This window comes from Carcharhinus amblyrhynchos, chromosome 3 (assembly GCF_965287045.1).
Source record: "Carcharhinus amblyrhynchos chromosome 3, sCarAmb.v2.hapA, whole genome shotgun sequence".
NCBI classification, from domain to species: Eukaryota; Metazoa; Chordata; class Chondrichthyes; order Carcharhiniformes; family Carcharhinidae; genus Carcharhinus; species Carcharhinus amblyrhynchos.
The window spans coordinates 99,292,940-99,319,070 of record NC_137326.1 but is presented as its reverse complement, the minus strand read 5'-3'; the positions used below and the strand labels follow the sequence as shown (position 1 = coordinate 99,319,070).

The 26,131-nt window shown below is 41.8% G+C and overlaps 1 protein-coding gene across 3 annotated transcripts in view; it reads right to left on the bottom strand.

Annotated features, from left to right (window-relative positions):
* The window catches only part of veph1 (ventricular zone expressed PH domain-containing 1), a 203,885-nt gene that overhangs the window by 48,238 nt on the left and 129,516 nt on the right, over positions 1-26,131 (bottom strand). For all 3 annotated transcript variants that reach the window (XR_013886325.1, XM_080185581.1, XM_080185580.1), the window contains 2 exons: positions 18,268-18,477; positions 10,860-11,248 (listed from right to left, as the gene is read on the bottom strand). Coding sequence is in view for 2 of the 3 variants with exons in the window: in XM_080185581.1 (XP_080041707.1) it covers positions 10,860-11,248; positions 18,268-18,477 (599 nt within the window). In the remaining variant the exon portion in view is untranslated. The remainder of the gene's footprint in view (positions 1-10,859; positions 11,249-18,267; positions 18,478-26,131) is intronic.

Genomic DNA, 26,131 nt, shown 5'->3' with positions numbered 1-26,131 from the left:
CTGGCTGACAAAACAAAACTAGGTGAAGCAATAACGCTATGCTTTCTAGTATTGAAAGAAACTAATTTCTGACAAAAATCCTGGTTCGAAATGCACGATTTTTTTTCTCTTCACTGCTCTGTTTTCCCACATGCCCAATTTGACGTGATATTCCTTTATTTCCTCTCTTTTTCAGCATATTTTAAATAAGATGTAAAATGGCAAACTGTTTTGAAAACGTTTCTCTCAATATACTTTTTTATTTTAAGTATGTTTTCTTTGCCCATTTAATCCTCATTGAATTTGTGGTTTAAAATCTAATTTGTGAAGTTCATTTGTCTGGGCAAGCACAGAAATATAGCTACTGAATGGTGATTCTATTTCTTAACGTATAACTTTAAAACAAAATGGTGAACCCAGTAACACAAATCTGCTCAAGTAAGTTTTGAAATTGAATGAATGCATGTATTGTAACTTTTTGGATGCTTGGTAATGATGCCTTGCCGCTCCAAGTTTAGACCCACTATTACTAATTTTCCCTGGAGTAAATCCATATTTGAGTGCAGAGTCAATGCTTCCCAAAAGTCAGTAGAAATTTCCGTGAAAACAAAAAATGAATTGTGTTGATTTCACATTTCTGTCATTAGAATATGATCCAAAATGGACTTGAGAGACACATTTTTGGGAAGAGTACCTTTTTTTTTAAAATAGATTAACCTATGTTCCACAAAATATTTTACTGGAAATAACACAGAATGCAGCCAGTTTCAAAGCAGTCTGCAGAAGAGTGTTCAGATTTGATTAAAACAATTCCAGATTTACTTTGTTTCCTCACTTGGACAAATCAATTCTTCTATTAAAACAAAATGCAATGCTTACTTTCCTTCCCAAGATCACAGAATCATTTTTCCTTCATATTGGAGCAAGAAACATCGTTCCATTTTTAGCGTCCACAAAGGCAGAAAACATCTCAGCTCCCAGCTATAAGCTTCCAGAATCCTCTTTCTTGCCTGACTTATCATTCCAGTTACAATGATGCTTTATAAATCCAACATCTCCTGGCACACATAGATGTGTGTCAATGAGAAATTAGTTCATGATTTGTGTACTGGTGATGCTGTTTAAAGTATATTATTGAGATAGATCAATATATTTTCTCACTATACAAGCTCCGGGTTCCCAAATACTAACAATCAAGGACTTGTAACAAACAATAATTTATTCACGAGTTGAGCAGCTATTCCATGCTTGTACTCTGCCTGCATGCTGGAGAGAGCTCCAGGCTCCCGACATAGACCCTTTAACAGCCATGTCATCACGTGACCACTCGGTCTACATCTTCCTCATCTAAGTTGGGACAACTGGTGGTATTGAGATATATGTTTGTACAGACACTAACTGTGTATGAATCCTTATATATCACACAGATTGAACAGGCTAACAATACATAATTATTTACATATGGTGAGATATGAATGGAGCTGTTGCAGCTGATGCTTAGCCCATCACATCTTGTTTTTCCCAATCTTTTTGTTGTGTAAAGACGAGATACGAAGGCCAATCTTAGACTAGTTAGTGATGTAGTCCTGGAACCTTGTGCTTGGTCAGATCACATATCCTGGTTATTCTGGGTCTTCTTAGGCTGGTGCCCTGTAAGTGAACTCGGGGGTGCAGGGCTTGCTGCATAGGCCCCTGGAGGAGTCTGCATGTCTATTGTGAAGGGGACCGGTGTTGTAAGTCGATGACTGGAGTACTGTGGTATCTATTGATGCTGGTTCTGATACCTGTAGAAGGTGATGGCAGTTACATATATGATGGGCACTGTCTCTGAGGCTACAGTGTGACTGTTTGGTTGGGCAGTGGGGCATAATTGTGTGCTTATGAACACAAGCAGTGTGGACCATGACCTTTTGACTAGGTATTAGACAACCGAATTGTGGGCATTTTGATCACAGTGCATTTGCTTTTCAATTGGCATTTCATGAGGCTCTCATTCACATTACTTTCAGGTTTGGGCTGTAGCTAAGCCTTAGCAGTAGGAAATGTGAGATCGTAGATCATAGATCATAGAAATGTGCTCCTGGTGTGTCTGGAAAAGGGTCATTGTGGTGGATTTGGCAGCCTGAGGAGTGCAGCATAGTGATCTGTGTGATCCTGTGCACATTTCTCTCAAAGATGCTTAGCTGAGCATCACACCCATTCCACTAGGTGGTGGGATTGTGGATATAGGGGCTGCTCATGACATATTCAAAATCCCATGTGTGTGCAAAATTTCTAAGTTCAGTGGCAATGAATTGGCATTCGTTATCTGCCCTGAGTTGCTGAGGGATGCTGTGTGTGGTGAAGTGTCTTTTGAGTTTGATGATAACAGTGTTACTTGTCATGTTTGGCAGGCAATGGAATTCAAACCGCCCAGAATACAAGTCGGCTAAAAGCAAATGTTATTCACCATTCCATTTGAATAACTGTTGACAAAGACAATAGGAGGTCTAAGATTTGGAGTACGCGCGACAGTTCTTTTGTTTGATATGGCTTAAGTGCACTGCACAGTACACATCTGGAGAGTTCCCTCCCCATGTCAGTGTGCATGAAGGGTCAGTATAGTGATTCCTTGGCCCTGTTTCTGGTTGCTTCCAACTCAGGGTGCCCTGGTGTTAGGTGCAGTACTTCTGAAGAGAAGTAGGGGGATTGAGTCGCTGACCATGCAGTTTCAGTCTACCCTGTATGGTTAGTTCATCTCCAAATGCAAAGAAAATGCAAAGCTTGTGGGGAAGCTCCCCCTGAGGACTCTGGCCAGCCCCTCATGATGACGTTGTGCAGCCGTCTGCATGTGATGTCCGCCTGCAAGGCATCTTTGAGTTCCTGGATTCTATGAGAAGACAACACCTCTTGTTGCCATAAATTTATATCTTCCTCATGATTTGCCTGGTCTGCAGTGGGTAAGAAAGCTCTTGAGAGGGTTTCAGCCAAATACAGTTCATTACCATGTTTGTAAATCACACAGATGGTAGCATTGTAGCTTTAGCACAATGATGCCATGTGAAGAGTTTTTTTTTAACTTAGCTATGAGTGGCTGATGATCAGTTTTGACAGTTACAGGATGAGCAGATATGAAGTCATGAAATTTCTGACAGGCGAAGGTTGGAGTGAGGTGTTCCTTTTCAATCTGAGCATAATGACTCTCAATATCAATGAGGGCCATTGATGCAAAAGTTATTGATCTGCCACTTCAGATACAGACTGCTGAGGTGTTTGCTGATACGAGTACGGGTGCTCGAATGTCAAAGGATTGTGAGTGAGTTTGTGGAAGATTGCTGCATGGTGGACTTGCCAGCACCATTCAGTGTCCCAATGGAGAAGCTGATGGAGAGGTCCAGTGACCTCACAATAATACAGAATTAACCTAGAAAGATAATTTGTCACACCAAGGGTGTGCTGTAAAGTGTGTGTGTCCACAGGGGTAACCATCTGTGGAATGCCTGTTGTCTAGATATTGTTGGAGGCTTAGTGGTTTAGTTGCTTTGGCTAAGCTCCAGTTCATTCACTTCGCTGACACCCCAGACCTTGGAGGGCTGAGCCACTGCAATGTGGCTAGTGGCAAAGGAAGGGTACTGCAGCATTTTGTGAAATGATTCCACTTGCCACATTTATTGCAGTGGTTACCATACGCAAAATATGCTATTTATTCTGAAGGTGATGGCCACTGCAGTTGGGGCAGGATGTGCCCTATTCCCTGAAAACTTCTGTTTCCAGCCTAAAATCTGCTTTTTCCTGATTGTGTAACATGCAGATGCTAATGACTGTTTATAGGGTTAAATATTTCTCTTGCAGCATCTGTTTATGTATAAGATTGCTGTGGACCGCACAGACAATTCGATCCCTGACCGATTCATCAGTAAGGCTGCCAAATGTACATTTTTTCCTGAAGATTTTCAAGGTGGCCATATCAGATAGTATTGATTCATCTGCTCTTTGGTTTGTTAATTAAATGCATGCCTGTCGAGTATTATGTTTTTTACCGGAACAAATGTTCCTAAACTTCTTTAGAATTATTTCAGGGTCTGCTTTCACCCACGCCATCTGGAAAACAAACAACTCAAACTTCTCGGTAGCCACTAAGTTTAATAAAGTATAAGCTTTTTTGATTTGTCAGATAATGCAGCACTGCAATAAATACTCCACGCCTTATATTCATTTATTTATTAGAATCCCTACAGTGCAGAAGGAGGCCAATCAGGCCATCAAGTCTGCACCAACCACAATCCCATCGAGGTCCTATTCCTGTAACCCCACATATTAACACTGCTAACCCCCTGACACTAAGGGGCAATTTAGCATGGCCAATCAACCCAATCCACATATCCTTGGACAGTGGGAGGAAACCGGAGCACCCAGAGGAAACCCACACAGACCACGGGGAGAATGTGCAAACTCCACACAAACAGTGGCCCGACGCTGAAACTGAACCTGTGTCCCTGGCGCTGTGCTAACCACTGCGCCACTGTGCTGCTTAGTGTTACAAGTAGGCTTACATTAACACTGCAATGAAGTTACTGTGAAAATCCCCTCATCACCACACTCCAATGCCTGTTCGGGTACACTGAGGGAGAATTTAGCATGGCCAATGCATCTAATCAGCACATCTTTTGGACTGTAGGAGGAAACTGGAGCACCCGGAGAAACCCATGCAGACACAGGGACAATGTGCAAACTCCACACAGACAGTGACTCAAGCCGGGAATCGAACCCGGGTCCCTGGTGTTGTGAGGAACCAGTGCTAACCAGTGTGCCATCTAATGTAAACAAGTTAACATTACTTTTTTAAACCTTCTTATGTGTTTCTTGGATGAACTTTTGTCTAATTTGCAAGTGCTGATGACAGCAACGAGGGAAAAAAAACTAAGGAGTTATTCAGTTTAGCAACGTGAGAACATTACATTCACATTTTTAGGGCTAGATCAGTTGAGCTGAGGTAACTGGAATTTAATGAAACACTTTACACCATTTGTACTTGCCAACTGGAACTCGTGTCCCAGTTTTTGTCAGGAAACAAGCACTTTGCAGAATACCAATCAGGGCAATAGAAAGTAGGCTGCCATCCTCTGCCAAGTGTACTGCAATCTCTGAGCCTCTTGCCTCTGTTATTACTAATGTGTTATTATGCAAATAGGGGGATACTCGGTGGGAAGGCTATTCCATCTGAACTCCTGGGTATGTTGTCGGGGGCGGGGTTCTTTCCCAGTGTATGTGAGAAGAGCCCTAAAACCATAGATACAAAGAGGCTGACAGCACTTCAAATACAATGTTGGTGTCAGTAAGAAATAAAAGGAATATCTACTAAACTCCAGAAATCATTGTTCTTCTGATATCAGGTGACTTTGAACCATGTAGCACCTAAATATGTGGCTGTAAATTTATGCTGCTGCATTACTGTCAGAAACTTACCTGGGGTAGAAAAGATGACAGAAATCCATACAGAAAAATGTTGTAGCCTGAAAATGATGCAGATCATTTCTGGGCAAGTTTCCTCACACAAAACTTTACTGTAGTTACCTGGGAAAACATTCTGAGGTGATAAATCTGTTTACGGTGGGCTGTAGCCACTCCAGAATCATGATTCTGAGCAAAACCCTAAAAATCCTGGGCAGCATTATTCAGGCAGAGTGCCAAGGTCGCTGCCCCCCTGATTCCAACTCCTCTTTATTACATTCAGGAACTGAATCTTCCCCTGGTACAACAAAGAGGCAAATCAACTCTAAGCAGATCTCTGCAAAATATGCTGTAAGATGTTGGATATCATTCTGCAGATCTTAATGAAGCCTTCATGGTCTTAAACAGGTTCACTGTATGTATTTATTAACTTCAAGAACTATGTACATATACAGAATAATGGGATAAATCTTGGAGCTGTCTCCATGCTTGCTTGTGCACATAACTCTGCCCAACACTACACTGATCCCTATATTGGGGGTCATGTGTTCTCTGTATGGCTGGTACTGGATGCAGTTCCATGTTAATACTATCTCCAGAATTCTACCCTGGGGAATCGGAGCGGGCGAAGGGCAGACAATGGAAATGTCCATTGACCTCGGGCAGGGTTTCTGTTCTCACTCAAGCAAGGCTGGAAAATCCTGCCTGATATTTGCCAGAGCCCTTATCCTACAACCCCTCTCCCGCAAGCCTTCATCCAATGTACTTCAAGTTATTCTAGTTTACCCTGATACATTTACATTTTTATTGGGACTCTATCTCCCCCCTTTAACTCTCTGGGTTCACAATTTCAGGTGGTCTGTAGGCTCTATAACCTGACTACATCTTGTTCCCACTACTGTCAGAGGAGTGGCAGCTCTGTCACTGCTGGTAAACTCTGTTGATTGAGGTAATTCTGACATATGGGCATCTTTTTACATTCCTTGTTATTAAAGCATTCTTTGTTAATTTGGCAGTTGTGGTAATCTGTAATTGTTGTTCCTTCTCTTTCTTACAGCATGGATGAACATTGTGCTAATTTCCATGCGTTTCCCTCTTCTTTCATATGTCACAATGTCATCTGTGTTGGAAGATGGCCATTCCTGTGATAAGAACATATTGTTGAAGTAAGTGGACCTTTGTGTTTGGCTGTATGGAGTGCTGTCAACAATGGACAGCTGTTCCTGCATCATCTGTGGCACTATCCTGCTGGCTGGGAGTTGCAGTGTTTGCTCTGTGGTAACAGCTGGAGGTTGTGGCTTTTCTGGTTGTTGGATACTCTCTTGTTTATCCTCCTCTGGGGGCACCATGATAACCATCTGAGTGGTTGGCTGGTTTGACCAATGAGGGCTTTTATGTTCTGGTAATGAAAATGGACAAACCTGTTCTGCAAAGAGAGAAGACAGTTCAGAACAGAAGTCTCAGTCAGAATACTCTTACTTGTTTGAGCTCTTGGGAACTTGCAGTTCTATATGATTTATGACAGTGACTGACTTGATATCTTCTACCATTTTGTTGAGATTTAGGGCTGCACAGGCATCTCTGTTTAAGAGGGAAAAAAACTGGTGATGTACATCAACTCGAAGATTTGTTGCTGCCATATCTTAGAGGTTCCAGAGTCATGCGTACGATTGGAAATCAATTCCTCTGGGTCCATAGAGTGCTCTGTCTGTCATTTGAAGCCAGGGGCCTCTGTTTGAATTTGATTTGGTTTGATTTATTATTGTCACACGTATTAACATACAGTGAAAACTATTGTTGCACGCTATACTGACAAAACATACCGTTCATAGAAAAGGAAATGAGAGAGTGCAGAATGTAGTGTTACAGTCATAGCTAGGGTGTAGAGAAAGAACAACTTAATGCAAGGTAAGTCCATTCAAAAGTCTGACAGCAGCAGGTAGGAAGCTGCTCTTGAGTCGGTTGGTACGTGACCTCAGACTTTTGTATCTTCTTCCCGAAGGAAGAAAGTGAAAGAGAGAATGTCTGCTTGGGGTCCTTAATTATGCTGGCTGCTTTGCTGAGGCAGCGGGAAGTGTAGACAGAGTCAATGGATGGGAGTCTGGTTTGAGTGACGGATTAGGCTGCATTCATGACCTTTTGTAGTTCCTTGTGGTCCTGGGCAGAGCAGGAGCCATTCCAAGCCGTGATACAACCAGAAAGAATGCTTTCTATGGTGCATCTGTAAAAGTTGGTGAGAGTCGTAGCTGATATCCCAAATTTCTTTACTTTTCTGAGAAACTAGAGGCATTGGTGGGCTTTTTTAACTACAGTGTCAGCATGGGGGGACCAGGACAGGTTGTTGATGATCTGGACACCTAAAACCTTGAAGCTCTCGACACTTTCTACTTCGTCCTCATTGATGTAGGCAGGAGCATGTTTTCCTTTACTCTTCCTGAAGTTGATGACAATCTCCTTTGTTTTGTTGACATTGAGGGAGAGATTATTGTTGTTGGAGCAGTTCACCAGATTCTCTATCTTATTCCTGTACTCTGTCTCGTCATTGTTTGAGATCCAACCCACGACGGTGGTGTTATCAGCAAACTTGAAAATCAAATTGGAGAAGAATTTGGCCACACAATCATAGGTGTAGAAGGAGTATAATCGGGGGCTGAAAACACAGCCTTGTGGGGCACCAGTTTGAGGATGATCATGGAACTCCATTGTTTCCAGCTTTTTAGCATTTATAAAGTACTCTGATCTGTGCTTTTAGGTACAAAGTGAACAACTTCATACTTGTCTAAATAGAAATACATTTGCCATGGTTTTTACTAATCACTTAATTTTCAACATCTATTTGGAATTTTGGCTGGAATTCTCCAGCTTTAATGCCGGCAGATTCTCCGATCTGGCCAGCAGTGCACGCTTGCCCACAGGTTTCCCTCCGGTGTCTGGTGACGTTAATGGGAACTCCCATTGATAGCAGCAGGACCAGAGATTCCTGCGGCCAGCAAACAACATCCCGCTTCCTGCCGGTGGCAAACACGTGGCTGGAAGGCCAGAGAATCTCAGCCTTCATGTTTCCATCTACAATGGAGTCTATGTGCACAGATTGTTAAAATGTCGTGGACAGGTATAGGAAATAATTGAACTCGCCAAGGCTTCTTCAACAGCATCTTCCAAATCTGCAATCTATGCCACCTAGAAGGACAAGGCAGCAGATATGTTGGTATGCAAGTTCCTCTCAAGGACCTGCATCATCTAGTCTTGAGAATGTATCAGTTCTTCATCATCCTTGAGTCAAATTCCTGAAACTTATTAGTTAACATCATTTGAGTGTATTAACACTGTGTACAACAGTCTTTTATGAGGGAATTTACTGAATGCTTTCTGGGAAGATGTTCAACACAGGGGCAAGCAAAGGTGCCATGGGAAGGGGTATTAATGTCACTGGACTGCAGTGGTTCAATAAGGTGGTTCACCACCTTCTCAGGGACAATTGGCAAAGGGCAACAAATGCTGGCGTCACCACGATGCTCATATCCTATGACAGAAGTTTGGAACTCTCTTCTGCAAATGGCAGTTGACACTAGGTCAATTATTAATATAAATCTGAGATTCATAGATTTTTTTGGTCATCAAATATAGTAAGGAATATGGTTAAAAATGGGAAGGTGGAATTAAGGTCCAGAGCAGTAATGTTCTCACTGAATGCTGTGACAGGTTTTGGGGATAAATATCTTCTTCTTCTTTGTACTATGTTCTTTTCAAGCATTTCATGAAGAGCTCAAACTGTATCGCTTGAAGGCAAATATTTGGTTATTCTTGGCAGGAATCTGTTCCAACAGCAAAATACTCAATTACAATAGATGTCAAATGTCATATGGTGTTTGCTTTGATGTGACCCATAGTTCCTGTAGCACAACCAGCTTATTTGACATTTGCAGTTAATCAAACATAAACTGAATCCAGGCATACATCATTCACAGCCAAATAAAAAGACCTCTTGGATCACAAATTTCTGATCAGGGACTAAACACAATTGCTCCAGAGCACCAGAAAATTAAAACCCTGGTTGGAATTAGAAAAGGGAAGGGCAACAAACAATACAGACACCAACAAATTGCCCAGAATTGTTTGCAATTTTTAACACCGTATCCCTCTTGGGAAACCCCCATCTATTGCTGCACAATAATTTGGTCCACTGCATTCACTGCTCCCAATACGGTCTCCTTTACACTGGGGAGACTAAACGCAGACTGGATGACTGCTTTGCAGAACGCTTTTGCTCAGTCTGCAAGCATGACCCCAATCTTCCTGTTGCTTCTATTTTAACTCTGCACCTTGCTCTCATGTCCACATATCTGTCCTTGGCCTGTTGTAATCTTCCAATGAAGCTGGAGGAGCAGCATTTCATCTTCCGGTTGGGCATGCTACGACCCTCAGGATTCAACTTTGAGTTCAACAACATTAGACTCCTCCATCTTATCCCCACTCCCAACTTTCTCCTGTTTTTAAATATTTTATACATGTATTAGCTCAAAGCAAAAGCACCCCCACCCCCTTCCACCTCATACCAGGCCATCTTTCATGTGCTTTTTAAAGTTGCTACTTTTTCTTGCAGCTTCTACATTCTCTCCACTTTCAGTTCTGACAAACAGTCAATGGCTGGAATTTTACCACCTCACCTGCGCCAGAATCGAGGCAGGCGAGGCTTACAGAATGGCATTCTCTGTTGGCCTCTTACGAGCCTCAGGCAGGTGAGGCCATAAAATTCCAGCAAATGACTGTAAATGTTATCTCTGTTTCACTCCAGTAGATGCTGGCAGACCTGCTGAGTTTTCCCAGGGTCCTCTGTTCTTGTGTCAATTGTTGTTTGAAACATATTAAGTGAACATCTGAGCTTGTCCTCTTATAAAGAAAGGAATTATATTCGTATAGTACCTTTCACATCCTTAGGTATCCCAAAGTGCTTCTCAGTCATTTAATTTTGAAGCTCCTTGGATAGTAATGACATGAATGTCCAGTTAAAATGCTTCAATGTTTGTTTTACTGAATAAACTTTAACCAAGATACTGGCAGAGATCATCAGATGTTCTTCAGCTATCACCATGGCAATTTTTAGTCCATTGCAGAAGCATTGTGGTGAACAATTAGCCTAAGGATCATAATCCTAGGGCTGGTCATTTTAAACAGAATTAGTTAACTGGTTTCTGAAAATAATTCAAAAGAGAGCCCCAAATACACTATTCAAGTTTGTGTTACATGTAAAAGAAGATAAATTGAAAATTTGTATTTATATCAGACTTCATTATATCTCTGCACTCTCTCCAAGTGATAGCGTCCCTGAAATTCCAGCCCTGCTTCCGAACCGGAATGTTAAGTCTTAAACTATGCTCAAGTTGAGTACCATCAAATCCAAATACAGAAATGCCATCTTTGGAGTTGTGCTTATTTAAATATGAGCTTACCTTCAATGACACATTGATCTGGGACTGGGATCCTCTTCACCATTTCTGAAAAAAATGCCTTCACCTCATCAATACTTGCTTTCAAATGTAGATAAAGTTGATCCTGTGCTTCTGTATTACATGCCAGACTCTCTGTACTACTTTCTTGAGAGATACCATTGATCTTGTCACAGGAATTTCTCGATTCCTTTGGCGTGATATCAAATTGAGAAAGAGAAAGCAACTGGTGTTTACGTTCATCAAGCTCTTGCGAAGGTTGTTTAACGCTCCCTTCACTGAGTGATCTGTCTGAAAATGTGATGTCTGTTGTCATGTCTTCATTCTCTCCTTCATCATTTTCAGAGCTTATTGACTTTGTATACATTGCATGAAGAGCAAGACTTTTTGACCTGCCATTAAAGAAAAAGCATTTACTTTAACATGAACATTTTATACATGAAAAAGACTTCAAAACAGAATTTCTGGATAAAGATTTACAAAGTTCTCAGGAAAACTAACAATAATGATAACAAACTCTGTGGCACCATGGTCCTTTTGGTGCATTCCTGTTGTAACTTATGAGAGAATATATTAGGAAGGGCTGGAGAGGCTAACTTGGAGATCCCTGGGTTAACATCAGGAATTCCATGACTTTGGTTTTGTTTTTTGTTTGGTTCACAGGTTTGCAATTCAGAATTTGCATTAAGAAAGCAAGTGTGGCGAATGGGGCAGGGTCAGCTTATTGTTCTTATTCTGTATTTAAATTGAACTCTATTCCTATTCCTCTTTCACTGTTACCAAGTTGACATATACCACCTTATGATCATGTTCAATATTCTCAATTTTCAGCTGGACAATGTCAAGGGGCTTGAATAAAGGAAAGATTAAGGAACGAGATAAAGCAATGATTAAAGAAGCTTGGATAAAGTAAGGTTTAAAGAATTGGATAAAAGTGCAGTTGGCTGGAGGGTTTTTGATATGTGAATTAGCTTAGCAGCAGGGTAAACATATATTTACTAAAGTCAAGTGGAGGACAATGGAATATAGAATTATAAATGTTAAAACTACAGAAGATACAAATTCAAAGTGGAGACATAACAATGCTTGTCAAACTTACCTGCTGAAAGAATGGCTTCTAAGGCAGGTAGTTTAGATAGGATGAGATCAGAAGGGACGTATATCAGTAACAGGGTTAGTTCTGTTCCGTAGGAGAAGCAGCTGGTGAGCAGTTAAGATCATAGCCATGTCCAGCTGGAATGAGTTCCCCCTGAAAACAGGACCCTATGCTCGAAGCCTCTGTTTGTAAACCTCAGAATGCCTATGCTAAATCAGAAAGAATGTTTTCCAAAGTGATAGATACAAATCATGTGTGGTAATTATTTGCTAGATTTAGCTTATAGATATAAGTTGTATGGGATGTTATATTGGGAAAAGGGAAATTTCTCAGAGTTCAGGAACGTAGTTAGATATGGAATGGAGTTAATTTAAGGATATAATGTGTGTGTGTGTGTGTGTGTGTGTGTGTGTGTGTGTGTGTGTGTGTGTGTGTGTGTGTGTGTGTGTGTGTGCATGTGTGTGTGCAGCTATTATTGTAGTTAAGTATATCATTGTTTTATATCATGGCCTTTCCTGTTATGTGTTTTTGCAAGTTAATAGACATTATTTTATTCGAATGAATACAACAAGACTGGATGCTTCCTCAGGTTTGCGCATTTTTCCTCACATTATACCAAATTGAAGAATAAACACTTGAGAATCAGCATTCCAAGTTACCCTTCTGGGTTTTGGCATACTGTTGCATGACAGCAAGATTCTTAACAGCACCAGTGATAATTTATTTCCATGTATTATATTCACACATAACTTCTACTCATTGCATCAACCCGGTAGTTGGATAGTGGGGAACGATTCTATGGCCTCTTCAACAATAAAGGAGAGAGTTTCCCAATTTCTGGACCCAATCCTTCCCTCAACAAATATTGCCAAAAGTTATTTATTTCATTCATTTTAGAAAAATGGATTAATAGTTAAAGCAATCAGATATGTTGGGCTTTAGGATGCAACAGTGACATGAGCAGTCATGTACAACAGACTGAGCTGATAAGATAGAATACCTGAGCAAGACACAACTAAACTTACCTAGAAGCTTAGAATATATGGTGGCACAGTGGTTAACACTACTGTCTCACAGCACCAGGGACCCAGGTTCAATTCCCAACTTGGGTCACTCTCGTGCGCAGTCTGCACGTTCTCCCCTGTGTAGGTTTCCTCCGGATGCTCTGGTTTCCTCCCACAGTCCGAAAGGCGTGCTGGTTAGGTGCATTGGCCTTGCTAAATTCTCCCTCAGTGTACCCGAACAGGCGCTGGATTGTGGTAACTTGAGGATTTTCACAGTGACTTCATGCAGTGTTAATGTAAGCCAACTTGTGACACGAATAAATAAACTTTAAATTTAGCATTAGGAAGGGAATTTTTGAAGAAGCTTACTGGGGTTGGATCCAAGTCATTCATTAGTAATGAGTCACCTTTCCAATCCAGAACAGGCCATGCGTTACCCGCAGAGACTCCAAATAGTATTTTAAGTGGAAACCTAGCCACAAATCATTCACAACCATAGAACTATAGGAATTAATAGACAAAGAAAGATCAAGGCCCACTGAGTTTACCTTCTACCATCCTGATAATTGCACGATGCAATGATAATGGAGTTGTCAATTAATAATGATAATCATATCAACTAGCACTGCACTTCAAAAATAACTTGTGTGACTGCTTTGAACAATTCTGATGATATGATGATTATTGGCTATCCCTCACTAACAAGGATGATTTTTTTCCACAGCTCTGAAGATTGCTGATGAGGCCTATTTGAGATCGGCAGACGTTATGGTATGTTGGGCATTTATTGTCATATGGGATTCTGGTCATGTATCATCAATTTGGGTCATCGATCTTGTTTTTTTCCTCGTCAATTGTCATTGTTGTGTTTCAAAATGTGGGATCCTTTCCATGGACTCTGCTGTCACTTGGTTTGATCCAGGGAGATGGTCTCCCAGGAGTGGATGTCAATGTTGCATTTCTTTTGAGTTGGCTTTCAGTGCATCTTTGAAGCACTTCTGTCCTTATCTGCTGCGTTTGCCCTGACTGAGCTGGGAGAAGATTATCTATTTTGGGAGCCTGATACCTGATGTCTGAACTATGTGACCAACTGAGCAAAGCTGATGGTGAACGATAATAGCCTCAATGCTTGTGGTGCCTGCTTGGGAGAGGCCACTGACGATAGTGCCTCTGGTCTCCCACACAATATGCATGACCCTCACAGGCAGTGTTGATGGTATGACTCCAGTGCTTTCAGGTGTCTCCTGTACATTGATAGCATTCAGTCCTGTAATGTATGGAAGGGATCACTATCACATGGTAACCGTAAGCTTTGTTTTAGTTTGGATTTGTGATCTTCAAACAGTCATTTCCTCAGGTGGTCAACAGCTGCTTCAGCAAATTTCAGATTCTGCTGGATTTCTCGGTCAATGTTGGCCTTTTGTGAGAGATACTTCCAAGATACTGGAATTGTTCCACATTTCCCAGGCTCCCATCATTAATCCTCATCAGTGGGGCTGTGGTGTGTACACTTGGAGCTTGTTGATGGAGGATTTTGGTTTTTAGATTGCTGAATGAGAGTCCCACCTTCTCATATGGTGCAATAAATATGTTGGAAATTCTCTGGAGATCCGTTTCTAACACACAAATCACGGTCCAGACATGATGGGCCAAATGACTCTTTGTGTGCCGTAAACTTTCCATGATTCCATGATTCTATCACAGCATCATATTGAAACTCAAAGATTGAGATCAGGGTGTTTCTGGTTTTTGACTGGAGATATCCAAGATTGAATATTTTGCATTCATCCAATAAATAAGTTGTCCTCGAGCAGGAAGCTTGTCTCTAGTCAGATGGCCATGAGGTGGAGATGACAGCATTGGATTGGGGTAGGCACAATAAGAAGTCTCACAACACCAGGTTAAAGTCCGACAGATTTATTTAGTCAATGAGGGAGCAGCACTTCAAAAGCTCGTGATTCTAAATAAACCTAGTGTTGTGAGACTTCTTAATCTAGTCAGATGGAACATGGCAGAAAGGAAGATTTAAAAAAAGAGTTGAATCAATAATGCAATCCTGTTTGTCTCTTGTCTTACCATTGAAAGGGTCTGTAATGGCTCCATTGTTAAGGACCACAGCTCACATATCATGAAGCAGGTAAAGGATGGAGGATGCAAGAAATGCACATCAAGACTCAATAGCAAATGGTTGACCACCTGCACTGATGTGTGTGTACGGGAACCGTGCAACTCCCTCACTCCCACAGGATTCTCTCAAGGATCTTTGTAACAATGGCAGCCACGAGGCAATCATTTCCATGCGGTAACCATGATGGCCAGTTGTGATATGCCCTAAGCAAGTTAGCAGCTGCATTGTGAGACGACTCGAAGTCCTACATTCACCATCAGCCTACATTCAGTGCCATCATTTCATGCCCTATTTCCCAATGCTCTGAGATATGACCATCGCCCAGTGAAATAGAATAAACAGATGTCAAAGAATACATTACATCAAACATTAGAGAAGCAAAAACACCGTCATTCAGCAACAGCCAGCTAGACCATTTTAAAACATATTTCTATAGAATTAATATGACCACAGGAAACCCACAATTCTTTGAACATCTTGTTGTGTCTGCTCTACTGGAAGGCAATATAACACTTCTGAGCATTGCAGATTGACCATTTCAAGGTTAATCCGTAACATGCTTAGAGTTTTGGTGCTTTTTAACCATGTGGTTAAAATAGTAATTAAAGCCTAATGCTGTATTATTATTCAAAGAAGAAACAACATGTTATATTGATCTTTACAGCACTTCCAGGCATGCATCAATTCATATGTTGATATCATGGAACATATACTAATCATATGAAACTGTGCAACAAATAAGCAAGATTTTATTCATTAACATTAAAATCAACTAGTAAATAAATCTTGGATGTTTTTCCATTCAATATTCAAGGATTGCCATGTGGAGGCCCCTGTCTTCCCCTTCCTGCTTCCTGCTCTGAGACTTGCATCTTTTCATAGAATCCATATGTGTAGAAGGAGACCATCTGGCCCATTGAGTCTGCACTGAGACCAATCCCACCCAGGCCCTATCCCCATAACCCTACGTATTTATCCTGCTAATCCTCCTGACACTAAATGGCAATTTTACACGGCCAATCAACCTAACTCGTACATCTGTGGCGTGTGGGAGGAAACTGGAGCACCCGGAGGAAAGCGATGCAAACAAGGGGAGAATGTGAAAACTTTATGCAGACAGTGACCTGAGGCTGGAATTGAACCTGGGTCCCCGGGGCTGTGTGGCAACAGTGCTAACCACTGCACCCCTATGCCACCCTAACTGGGTTTCATGGGAACAAATCCACATTCTTTGAGTCTCAGATGCAATATGATATAACATTAATGTGTCTTACTACGGCTCAGCTGAAACTTACCAATTGTTAATAATAAAAAGCATTGATATCTCAAGTGTGTCTTTAAAAGGATAAGTTGAAAGACTATGCCAAGTGGATTGGGAAACAAGCAGAAGATACATTCCATGAACTGTGAAATGCTGATGAACCAGCATATTTTTCAAGTATTTCCCTTGTGATTCAGAGACATACTTAGCTGATGATGAAAGTGTGTGATTAATAAAATCACAATTCCTGACAAAAAGATGTGCTGTAAGAATCAATCCTCTAATCTTTATTGACAATGGAGCTATGATGCAAAACTGAAACATTTGCTTAGAATTTTACACCCCCTCTCCCTCCCGGGACAGGTTAACAGTTGGTGGGGAGAAGCTGTTAAAACAGGCACCATAGTGTTACGTCTGTTACCTACCCATCCCCATTGACATTTTACCCACAGTACAAAACTCTGGTGCGGCCGCACTTGGAGTATTGTGCACAGATCTGGTCGCCGCATTATAAGAAGGATGTGGAGGCATTGGAAAGGGTGCAGAGGAGGTTTACCAGGATGTGGCCTGGTATGGTGGGAAGGTCTTATGAGGAAAGGCTGAGGGGCTTGAGGTTGTTTTCATTAGAAAGAAGAAGGTTGGGAGGTGACCTAATTGAGGCATACAAGATGATCAGAGGATTAGATAGGGTGGATAGTGAGAGCCTTTTTCCTCGGATGGTGATGGCTAACACGAGGGGACATAGCTTTAAATTAAGGGGTGGTAATTATAGGACGGATGTCAGAGGTAGGTTCTTTACTCAGAGCATAGTAAGGGCGTGGAATGCCCTACCTGCAGCAGTTGTGGACTCGCTAACTTTAAGGGCATTCAAATGGTCAGTGGATAGGCATATGGACAACATTGGAATAATTTAGGTTAGAGGGTCATTAGATTGGTTCCACTGGTTGGTGCAACATCGAGGGCCGAAGGGCCTGTCCTGCGCTGTAATGTTCTATGTTCTATGTAAGGAAGACGTTAGGGGGCTCGCTCACCCATAAGCCAAATGTTGTTCTTAAGTGAGCACTTAATGGCAGTTTAGTAGCCTGCTCCCACTGCTGCTGGTATTTTACCCACAGCAGGTGATGTCAAGTATCTGAGTGGCCTTGTTGTTAGGTTGGGGAGGCAGGGGGACGCACAGTGGGTAATGCTTTCTGCTCCGGCGCCCTACACCCAATGGAGACCAGCCCATATTCCGCTTAGGAATCTCCCCCATACTTCAATACTTCTCCTCACTCTGCTGACCCCGGTCTCTGATCCCCTTCCATCACAGACCTGACCCCAACAAAACCCCAGACTTAGCATTGCCCAAGCTCTTTGGGGCTTTTTTCTTCTTGGACTAGTTGCAGTCCCTACGGCAACCACTGCTCTCCATAGCACTGCTGGGATCAGAGAGTCACTGGATGTTTGATTGACAGCAGGTCCTGGACGCAGGACTTTCTTCCTGATGGGTGTGGAAGTCCCGTTTTGAGACGATTAATAAACCCTCCACCTGAAAATGGCTGCAGGGTAACCTGGCCAAGTGGAGTTGGACAGGCTCCTATTTTTTACACTAGAGGGTAGGGCTCTCTCGTCAAATCTGACCCAGTGAAATTCTGTAATTTTTCTAGTTGTTAAGTCTTTATGACATAAAAAGTAAAATAAACCAAAATGCGAGAGTTAAAAAATTTGAAATAAACAAAAAAAATGCTGAAAATTACAACTGATGAAGGGTGAAATAAAAACAGATGTGGACTTAACTTGCTGTTTAATTGCACCATTTTCTGTTTTATCACAGGCTGCAGAACAGATTTTGCTGTTTGTATCATTCCAAATATGTTTGTTAATATTAATGTTGGATTACAGCGTTTTAACTTTCAAATATCTTTTGGTATTGAGGTTCTCACCTGTTAAATCGCATTGCTTTCCATTCTTCTCTTGACCCTTGGCCTAGGCTGTGCCGACGGACACGACTGGAGTTACTGCTCTCATTCGTCAACTTCTTCTCAAATGCTCGTCTTTTCATCTGGAGAGTCTGAACTCCTGAATTTTCATTGATCACAGTGTCCTCATTGTAGGAATCTGCAGCAAGTTCTTTCTCAGTATTCGCTTCTGTTCTGTTAAAATACCAATAGTAATCTGAATGGGCAGCCATGAAAATGACCTTACTTTGTTGTGCAGGTAATTTTACATTGCTTCAATAAATGTCAGAAAACTGGCTCATTTCATTGACATTTAGCACTAGAATTTGAAATCCAGATTCAGTGGGACCTGCGGTTTAGCAGAAGTGTCGCACTGGTTAACATGCACTGTTTATCTTCCCAGGTTTGTGCCAGTTTACACCAGTTTAAATAGTTAGGGTTAAATTTTCAAATTCCTGGATCATTTCTGGTCCTGACTCTGTGCTGTGTCCACTCTAATTGGGCCACAGGCAAGTTCAGCACCCGATTAAGGGAACCAGTTGCTGTTTGGAGGTGGTAACTGGCTCAAAGGTGGATAGTAACTAATGTTGTCTCGCCATTGTTAAAGTTTATTTATTAGTCACAAGTAAGGTTTACATTAACACGTCAATGAAGTTACTGTGAAATTCACCTTCTTGCCACACTCTGGCGCCTGTTCGACTCAATGCACCTAACCAGCATGTCTTTCAGACCGTGGGAGGAAACTAGAGCACCCGGAGGAAACCCACGCAGACACAGGGAGAACATGCAAACTCCACAAAGACAGTGATCCAAGCCAGGAATCGAACCCAGGTCCCTGGCACAGTGAGGCAGCAGTGCTAACCACTGTGCCACTTTGCAACCCCCCCACTGTACCACCGTACTGCCCCAGAGAATGCCTAATAGAACGGAACAGCCAGATGAACAGAGGGTCAGCAGCCTGACAATCCAAACAAATAGCCAAACACTCACTAATCAGGTACTTGCTGTGCTTAAGTGACGCAACTGTGTGCTACTGTTTAACGTGGTTCTTTCTGAAATAAACGTGCCACTCATATATAAAAATTGGTAAAAAAAATTTCTTTATTTGAAGATACGACTATGCATAGATAATGTTTATTAGGAGAATGTGAGGCACAAGTCTGACCTCAACCACAGCTGCTTACAGACTGGCTTCAAGTCATGGGACTATTACATTATATCCTGTTGGTGTATAATGATTGATGGTAGTTTTAAGATATGGACCCTTACAGGTATATGCATGTCATATTGCAACAACCTTTTTTCTAAACAGAAGGTTCATCTTGAAGAATAAAACTACTTACATGATGGCAAAACAAAGTAACGCCATGTCTGAATGTACTTCAGCATAGGGGAATACATTTACAAGTCTCTGAAATGTATTAATAGTTTGCTTATCTGTCTAGCTTTGGTTACAGTGATGTTGCTGGAGGCTGCTGCATTTTTCAGAATGCTGGTTTTGGAGGTGTTTTGTTAGTATTTTTAGACCATGTTCTAAATGCAATCGGACTGTTCGGTGTTTCATACGGTATTTTTCTGATTTAGCATCTGTTGTGTTACAGTGTAATGCCATTTGGTTTCATACTTGACATAATCTGGTCTATGGACATATGGGGATGAGTTCTGCCAGATTTCACATGCCATCACTTGGGTGTTGGATTTGAGCTTTCTGTCCAATGTTCAGGTTGCGTAATTTGTTACCTGCATACTGGTTGTGGGTAACTCTCACCTTCCTCTGTTTTTCCAGTAATACATCTTGATCTTCTCCCAGGGTACGGGTGGCACGGTGGCATTTGGTTAGCATTGCTGCCTAACAGTGTCAGGGACCTGGGATCAATTCCCAGCTTGGGTCACTGTCTATGTGGAGTTAGCACATGTCTGTGTGGGTTTCCTCCAGATGTTCTGGTTTCCTCTCACAGTCCAAAAATGTGCAGGTTAGGTGGATTGACCATGCTAAATTGCCTCTTAATGTCCAAAGATGTGTAGTTTAGAAAATTAGCAGAGTAAATGTGTGTGGTTATGGGATAAGACCATTGGAGAGTCGGTGTAGACCTGATGGACTGAACGGCCTCTTTTTGCACTGTGAAGATTCTATGATTTCTGATAGAGCTTCTCATGGTCTGTTATCCTCATCATTGTCTTGACAACACCATGGATTGTGAGCAAAGGAAGGTCTTTGCACACCGTACACTTACTTCTATCTACACTTAAATCACTAGACTTGTGGTGTCCTCAACATATAATATTTGAGTCTTTGTTGTGACACTCAGGTGCAATGGATCCCAGGGATGGAATCAGAGTCATTGTATGCATGAGTTTGGCAGTAGTTGGTCAAATCATTTACATGTCACTTTTGAGGGTACATATGTCTCAATATGTAATGTGAAGGGATGTTTGCACCACCACTGATATCCAGTTTTGTATAAAGTTTATGCTGACTCTTCATCTATGGCATTAAATCCGGATGGTGGCAAAGGTTTCTTTTGGTACCACTATCTTATGATGTTGAGCCACTTGTTTTGGCCTTTGCTTTCTGCACTGGCACTTCCAATGTCCTCTACTGCCTCATGATTTGGATACAACATCAAAAGCTGGGAATTTTCTGGGAGCATGTATGAGCCCACAACACCACATTGTTAACTAGGCTTGTCTGAATGGACTATATGCCAATGGTAGATGAATTATGCATAACTTTTAGATTCTGACTACCCATTGGTATGGCTTCGTACTTGCATCTGCTTTGTAGTAGTGCTTCCATTGTGTAATATTTGGGTTGGTTCAAGATGCCTTTTTGGAATGCATCCATTAGGGTAAGTGTAAACTTGATTAGTCTGTCAGTTGATTCTATTACCATAAAGTCACAATCATGCACCTTATCTTTGCATCTAGAATTGATCAATGGCCTCTGCCAGTTGTTACTTAAAAGACACAAATTCCAGACAGTGTGTTCTGAAGTTGAGCTTCACTTCTAATTGATCTTCCAGTGTTGCCATATTTTGTCTGGATATTTTCAATGGGATCAGAAAGGCCTGACACATTCAGTCTGGGGACACCTTTATTACTGATGACAACTAATTTTAATTGAATTAATGGCTTATTTATCTGCTTCAGAAATATTGAAGAACAGAAAATGCAACTCAATGCATTGTCAAAACAAAACAAACTGAGATAGGAAATCTGCCATCTTCCAATTGAATGTCAGAAATGTTGTGATCGTGTTTTAATTTTTTTTGTTATCACAAGTAGGCTTACCTCAACACTGTAATGAAGTTACTGTGAAAATCCCCTCATCGCCATAGTCTGGCATCTGTTCGGGTACACTGAGGGAAAAGTTAGCATAGCCAATTCACTTAATTAGCATGTCTTTCGGACTGTGGGAGAAAACCAGATCACCTGGAGGAAACCCACACAGACACTGGGGAGAACATGCAGAACGAGTACAGACCATGACACAAGCCGGAATTGAACCTGGGTCCCTGGCACTGTGCTAACCACTGTGCCGCCCTTTTTACTGTATTTTTGATGCTATCTGGAGCCGTTGACAGCTATGCAAGTTTCCTCCAGTTCTTTTAAGAGGTAATTTAATTCTGACTAGCCAGTGATAATAACTGCCTGACTGCAAAAGTGGCGTTTTTTCTGTTTTTTCCTAATTTATTCTGCCCATAAAACAGTACTTTTGGCATGAAATAGAGCTGCTTGCTTCAAAGGGCAGGCGAAAAAGTGAAAATCTTTTATTATAAAAATCTTTCAACATTAGAAGTTGTCAGCGGATAGACTTTTTCCTTTTCTGCCCAGTATACTTTATTTAGCTTCAGCAGTGGTGGACTTACTCTTTTCTGGCTGACTTCTCCTGACAATGGACCTCTCCAGACTCTGCTATTTAATGTCTGTTCCTGCTTAAATGTCACAGCAGACAAATCATTACTATTTCATCTTTCTCAAATGCAAGCAATCTTGGCTCAATCTTTGCTGGCTGGAGCAAGTGCGATCCCAGAACTGAGATACAGGGCCTTATTGTTACCATTTTGATTTTAAGTGCTGGGTGGACTTGAAACTGGGAGTGTTTCAGATCTGACTTTTAGACCTGTTCTCAGGTGCCCCTATACGCACTCTGTCTGCAAAAATGTCAGCAATTCCAAATCACACCGCACAAGGCTGTGGGTGAGGTTTCAAGCGAATGAAATCCTGCAACTGCAATCAGTGCCTCCAACTGTGCAGAAAAAGATAGAATGCAGCTCCCCTGCCACATCGCACCTTAGCCAGATAACACCTCCCCCGGACCCCACAGACATCACCCCCACAACATTACTGACCACCTTATCCCCCAAACCCCTTCGCCACCAGACCGTTCGCAGGCCCCTGCTCCCCCCCTCAACTGATCTCAGACAGAGCCTCCCAACAACAACCCCCCCCCCCACCCCCCCACCTTCCCTCTCACCAATCTCAGGCAGAAGGGCAGCGGACCCCTCGCTGATCTCAGCAGTTACCTCCTCAGTAATTACAGTGTCTGAATGTCTCATGCTGAATCTGGATGGGCGAATGCAGTGGTAAAGGGAAAAGTGCTGATAAGGTTGGGTGTGAAGCCCATTAAGTCAATTTAAATGCATGCAAATGTATTTAAATGGCCGCTGTGCCCATTTCGGGTGTGGTCCTGATTGTGGTCACTCTCAGGCCATGGTGAAGGGGGAACCAGTGTGGAGGTGGGCGCGGATCGCGCTACTCATCTCAGGCCTGACTTTACCAAGATTTCACGCCAGAAAATGGGAGCAACTTAATGGTGAAATCGGGCCCACAGTGTGCAGAATCCCAACAAAACTGTAGACTCTTTACACTCGGTGAGTCTTAACCTGAAAGATTCCACTTTTAACAGTTCAGCCTTCCCTCGGTACAGCACTGCAGTGTTGACCAAGTGCTCCAGTCCTTAGATTGGGATGTGAACTTGCAACCTTCTGACTCACAGGCAAGAAACTACCACTGAGTCAAAGTTGACATCCATTACATTCTCCCACAAAATAATTTCTCATGGATCTGCTGAGAATTACATGTGCATTTTGACAGGAAATATAAAGCCACCACAAGTGTGTGTGCCAATTTCTACTGTAGATTTGCTCACACATTAGTGGAAAGCCAAAGGTTATCCAACTGGTTAAGTGACTAATCTATGTGTTTTAACCATGAGAAAACAGTCTGCTTTTTATATGATATAAGCTATTGTTTGATAGTGTGGAATTCAGCCAATAAATTTCCAACTGAACATGAAGTAAACCTTTGCACGATGGATCGTTAGACTGCAAAGACTGAGGACATTGAAAAAGTTAAAGTTTATTTATTAGTCACAAGTAAGGCTTACATTAACACTACAATGAACTTACTGTGAAATTCCCCTCGTCACCACACTCCAGCACCTGTTCAGGTCAATGCACCCAACCCATGCAGTCACGGGGAGAACGTGCAAACTCCACACAGATAGTGACCCAAGCCAGGAATCGAACCCGGGTCCCTGGCATTGTGAGGCAGCAGTGCTAAACACTGTGCCACCGTACCACCCCAAAAAGGGTGAAAAAGAAACACATTTGTTTAAAATTGACAGAAGAAGATTACGGCAAAAACCAAAAGATACTCTGCAAATAATGTGTGGCCTGCTGTATCCTGCAGAGTATATATGGTATCTCATTGAACAGATACAACTTATAAGTAAGAGAAATATTGTGATAGATTTAGGAGTGTCTGTTTTTAGTTGCTTTTTTTTAATGCAGGACAACTCAGAGGAACATAGGGACAGGTTTAATTTGTTCAGCCTATTCCACCATTCAAATTAGATTATGATTGATCAGTATCTCAAATTTATTTACTGCTTTTGATTCATATCCCTTAATAGCCTTCCCAAACCAAAATATGTCTCACTTCTTAAGATTTTGATTGAATTGCTCCTTGAGTTCCAGCTTCCCACTACCTTTACATAAAGGAGTGTTTTATAACATTCCCCCCACCCCACCCCTCACCAAATCATTGTCCTCCAATTCTAAGGGTATGCCTTTGTTCCGGACACCCCACCCAATGAAATCTAGTCATAAGACTTGACAGGATTTGGTGATCAACTGGTAGAACTGTCCAGCAGTATGCTGCAATTTTTTACCATTTAAATAATAGTCAATTTTATTGCTATTCCTACCAAAATGGAAGACCTCACATTTACCAACATTGTACTCCATCTCCAAGACTCTTGCCCACTCACTTAGACTATCTATATCCCTTGGCAGACTTTCAGTGTCCTCTTCACACTTTGCTCTGCCACTCACTTTGGTGTCATCTGAGAATTTTGACACACTACACTGGTTCCCAACTCCAAATCATCTATGTAAATTATAAACAATTGTAGTCCCAACACTGATCCCTGAGGCACACCACTAGTCACTGATCACCAACCAGGAAAAAAAACCCATTTACCTTTACTCTTTGCTTTGATTTATTATTGTCACATGTATGAGTAAACAGTGAACAGCATTGTTTTTTGCATTCTATACGGACAAAGCACACCATACATAGAGAAGGAAAGGAAAGATTGCAGAATGTAGTGTTACAGTCATAGCTAGGGTATAGAGAAGGATCAACTTAACACAAACTAGGTCCATTCAAAAGTCCAAACTAGGTCCATTCAAAAGCTGTTCTTGAGTATGTTGGTATTTGACCTCAAACTTCTGCATTTTTTTCCCCAATGGAAGAGAGTATGTCCAGGATGCATAGGGTCCGTGATTATGCAGGCTGCTTTTCCAAGGCAGCAGGAAGTATAGACACAGTCAATGGATGGGAGGCTGGTTTGTGTGATGAACTTTGCATTGTTCATGATCCTTTGTAGTTTCCTGCAGTCTTACACAGAACAGGAGCCATACCAACCTGTAATACAACCAGAAAGAATGCTTCCTATGGTGCATCTGTAAAAGTTGCTGAGAGTTGTAGCGGATATGCCAATTTCCTTAGCCTTTTGAGAAAGTAGAGGCATTGATGGGCTTTCTAAACTATGGCATCGATGTGGAGGGATCAGGACAGGTTGTTGGTGATCTGGACAGCTAAAAACTTGAAGTTCTCGACCATTTCCACTCCATCCCTATTGATATAGATAGGGGCATGTCCTCCACAACAGTTCCTGAAGTTAACGACTCTCTCCTTAGTTTTGTTGAGATTGAGGGAGAGACTATTTTCATTATACCAGTTCACCAGATTCTCTATCTCTTTTCTGAACTCCGTCTCAACATTGTTTGAGATCCAACCCATTACGGTGGTTTCATCGGCAAACTTGAAAATCATGTTGGAGGGGAATTTGACTGCACAGTCATAGATGTATAAGGAGTATAGTAAAGGGCCAAGGATAAAGCTTTGTGGGGCACTGGTGTTGAGGATAATTGTGGAGGAGGTGTTGTTGCCCATCCTTACTGATTTGCCATCCAGCGGTTAGGGAGTTCAGGATCCAATCATAGAGCGAGGAGCCGAGCCCCAGGTCATGGAATTTGGAAATGAGTTTTGTAGGAATAATGGTGCTGAAGGCTGAGCTGTAGTCAATGAATAGGAGTCTGACATAGGTATTCCAGGGTTGAGTGTAGGGTCAGGAGATGGCATCTACTATGGACTTGTTGCAGCAATTGGCAAACTCGAGTGGATCCAGGTAGTCTGAAAGGCTGGAACTGATTCGTGCCTTGATTAGCCTTTTGAAGTACTTCATAATGATGGATGTCAGAGCCCTTGGGCATTAGTCATTAAGACATGCTACCTGGCTTTTCTTTGGTGCAGGGATGATGGTCGTCTTCTTGAAGCA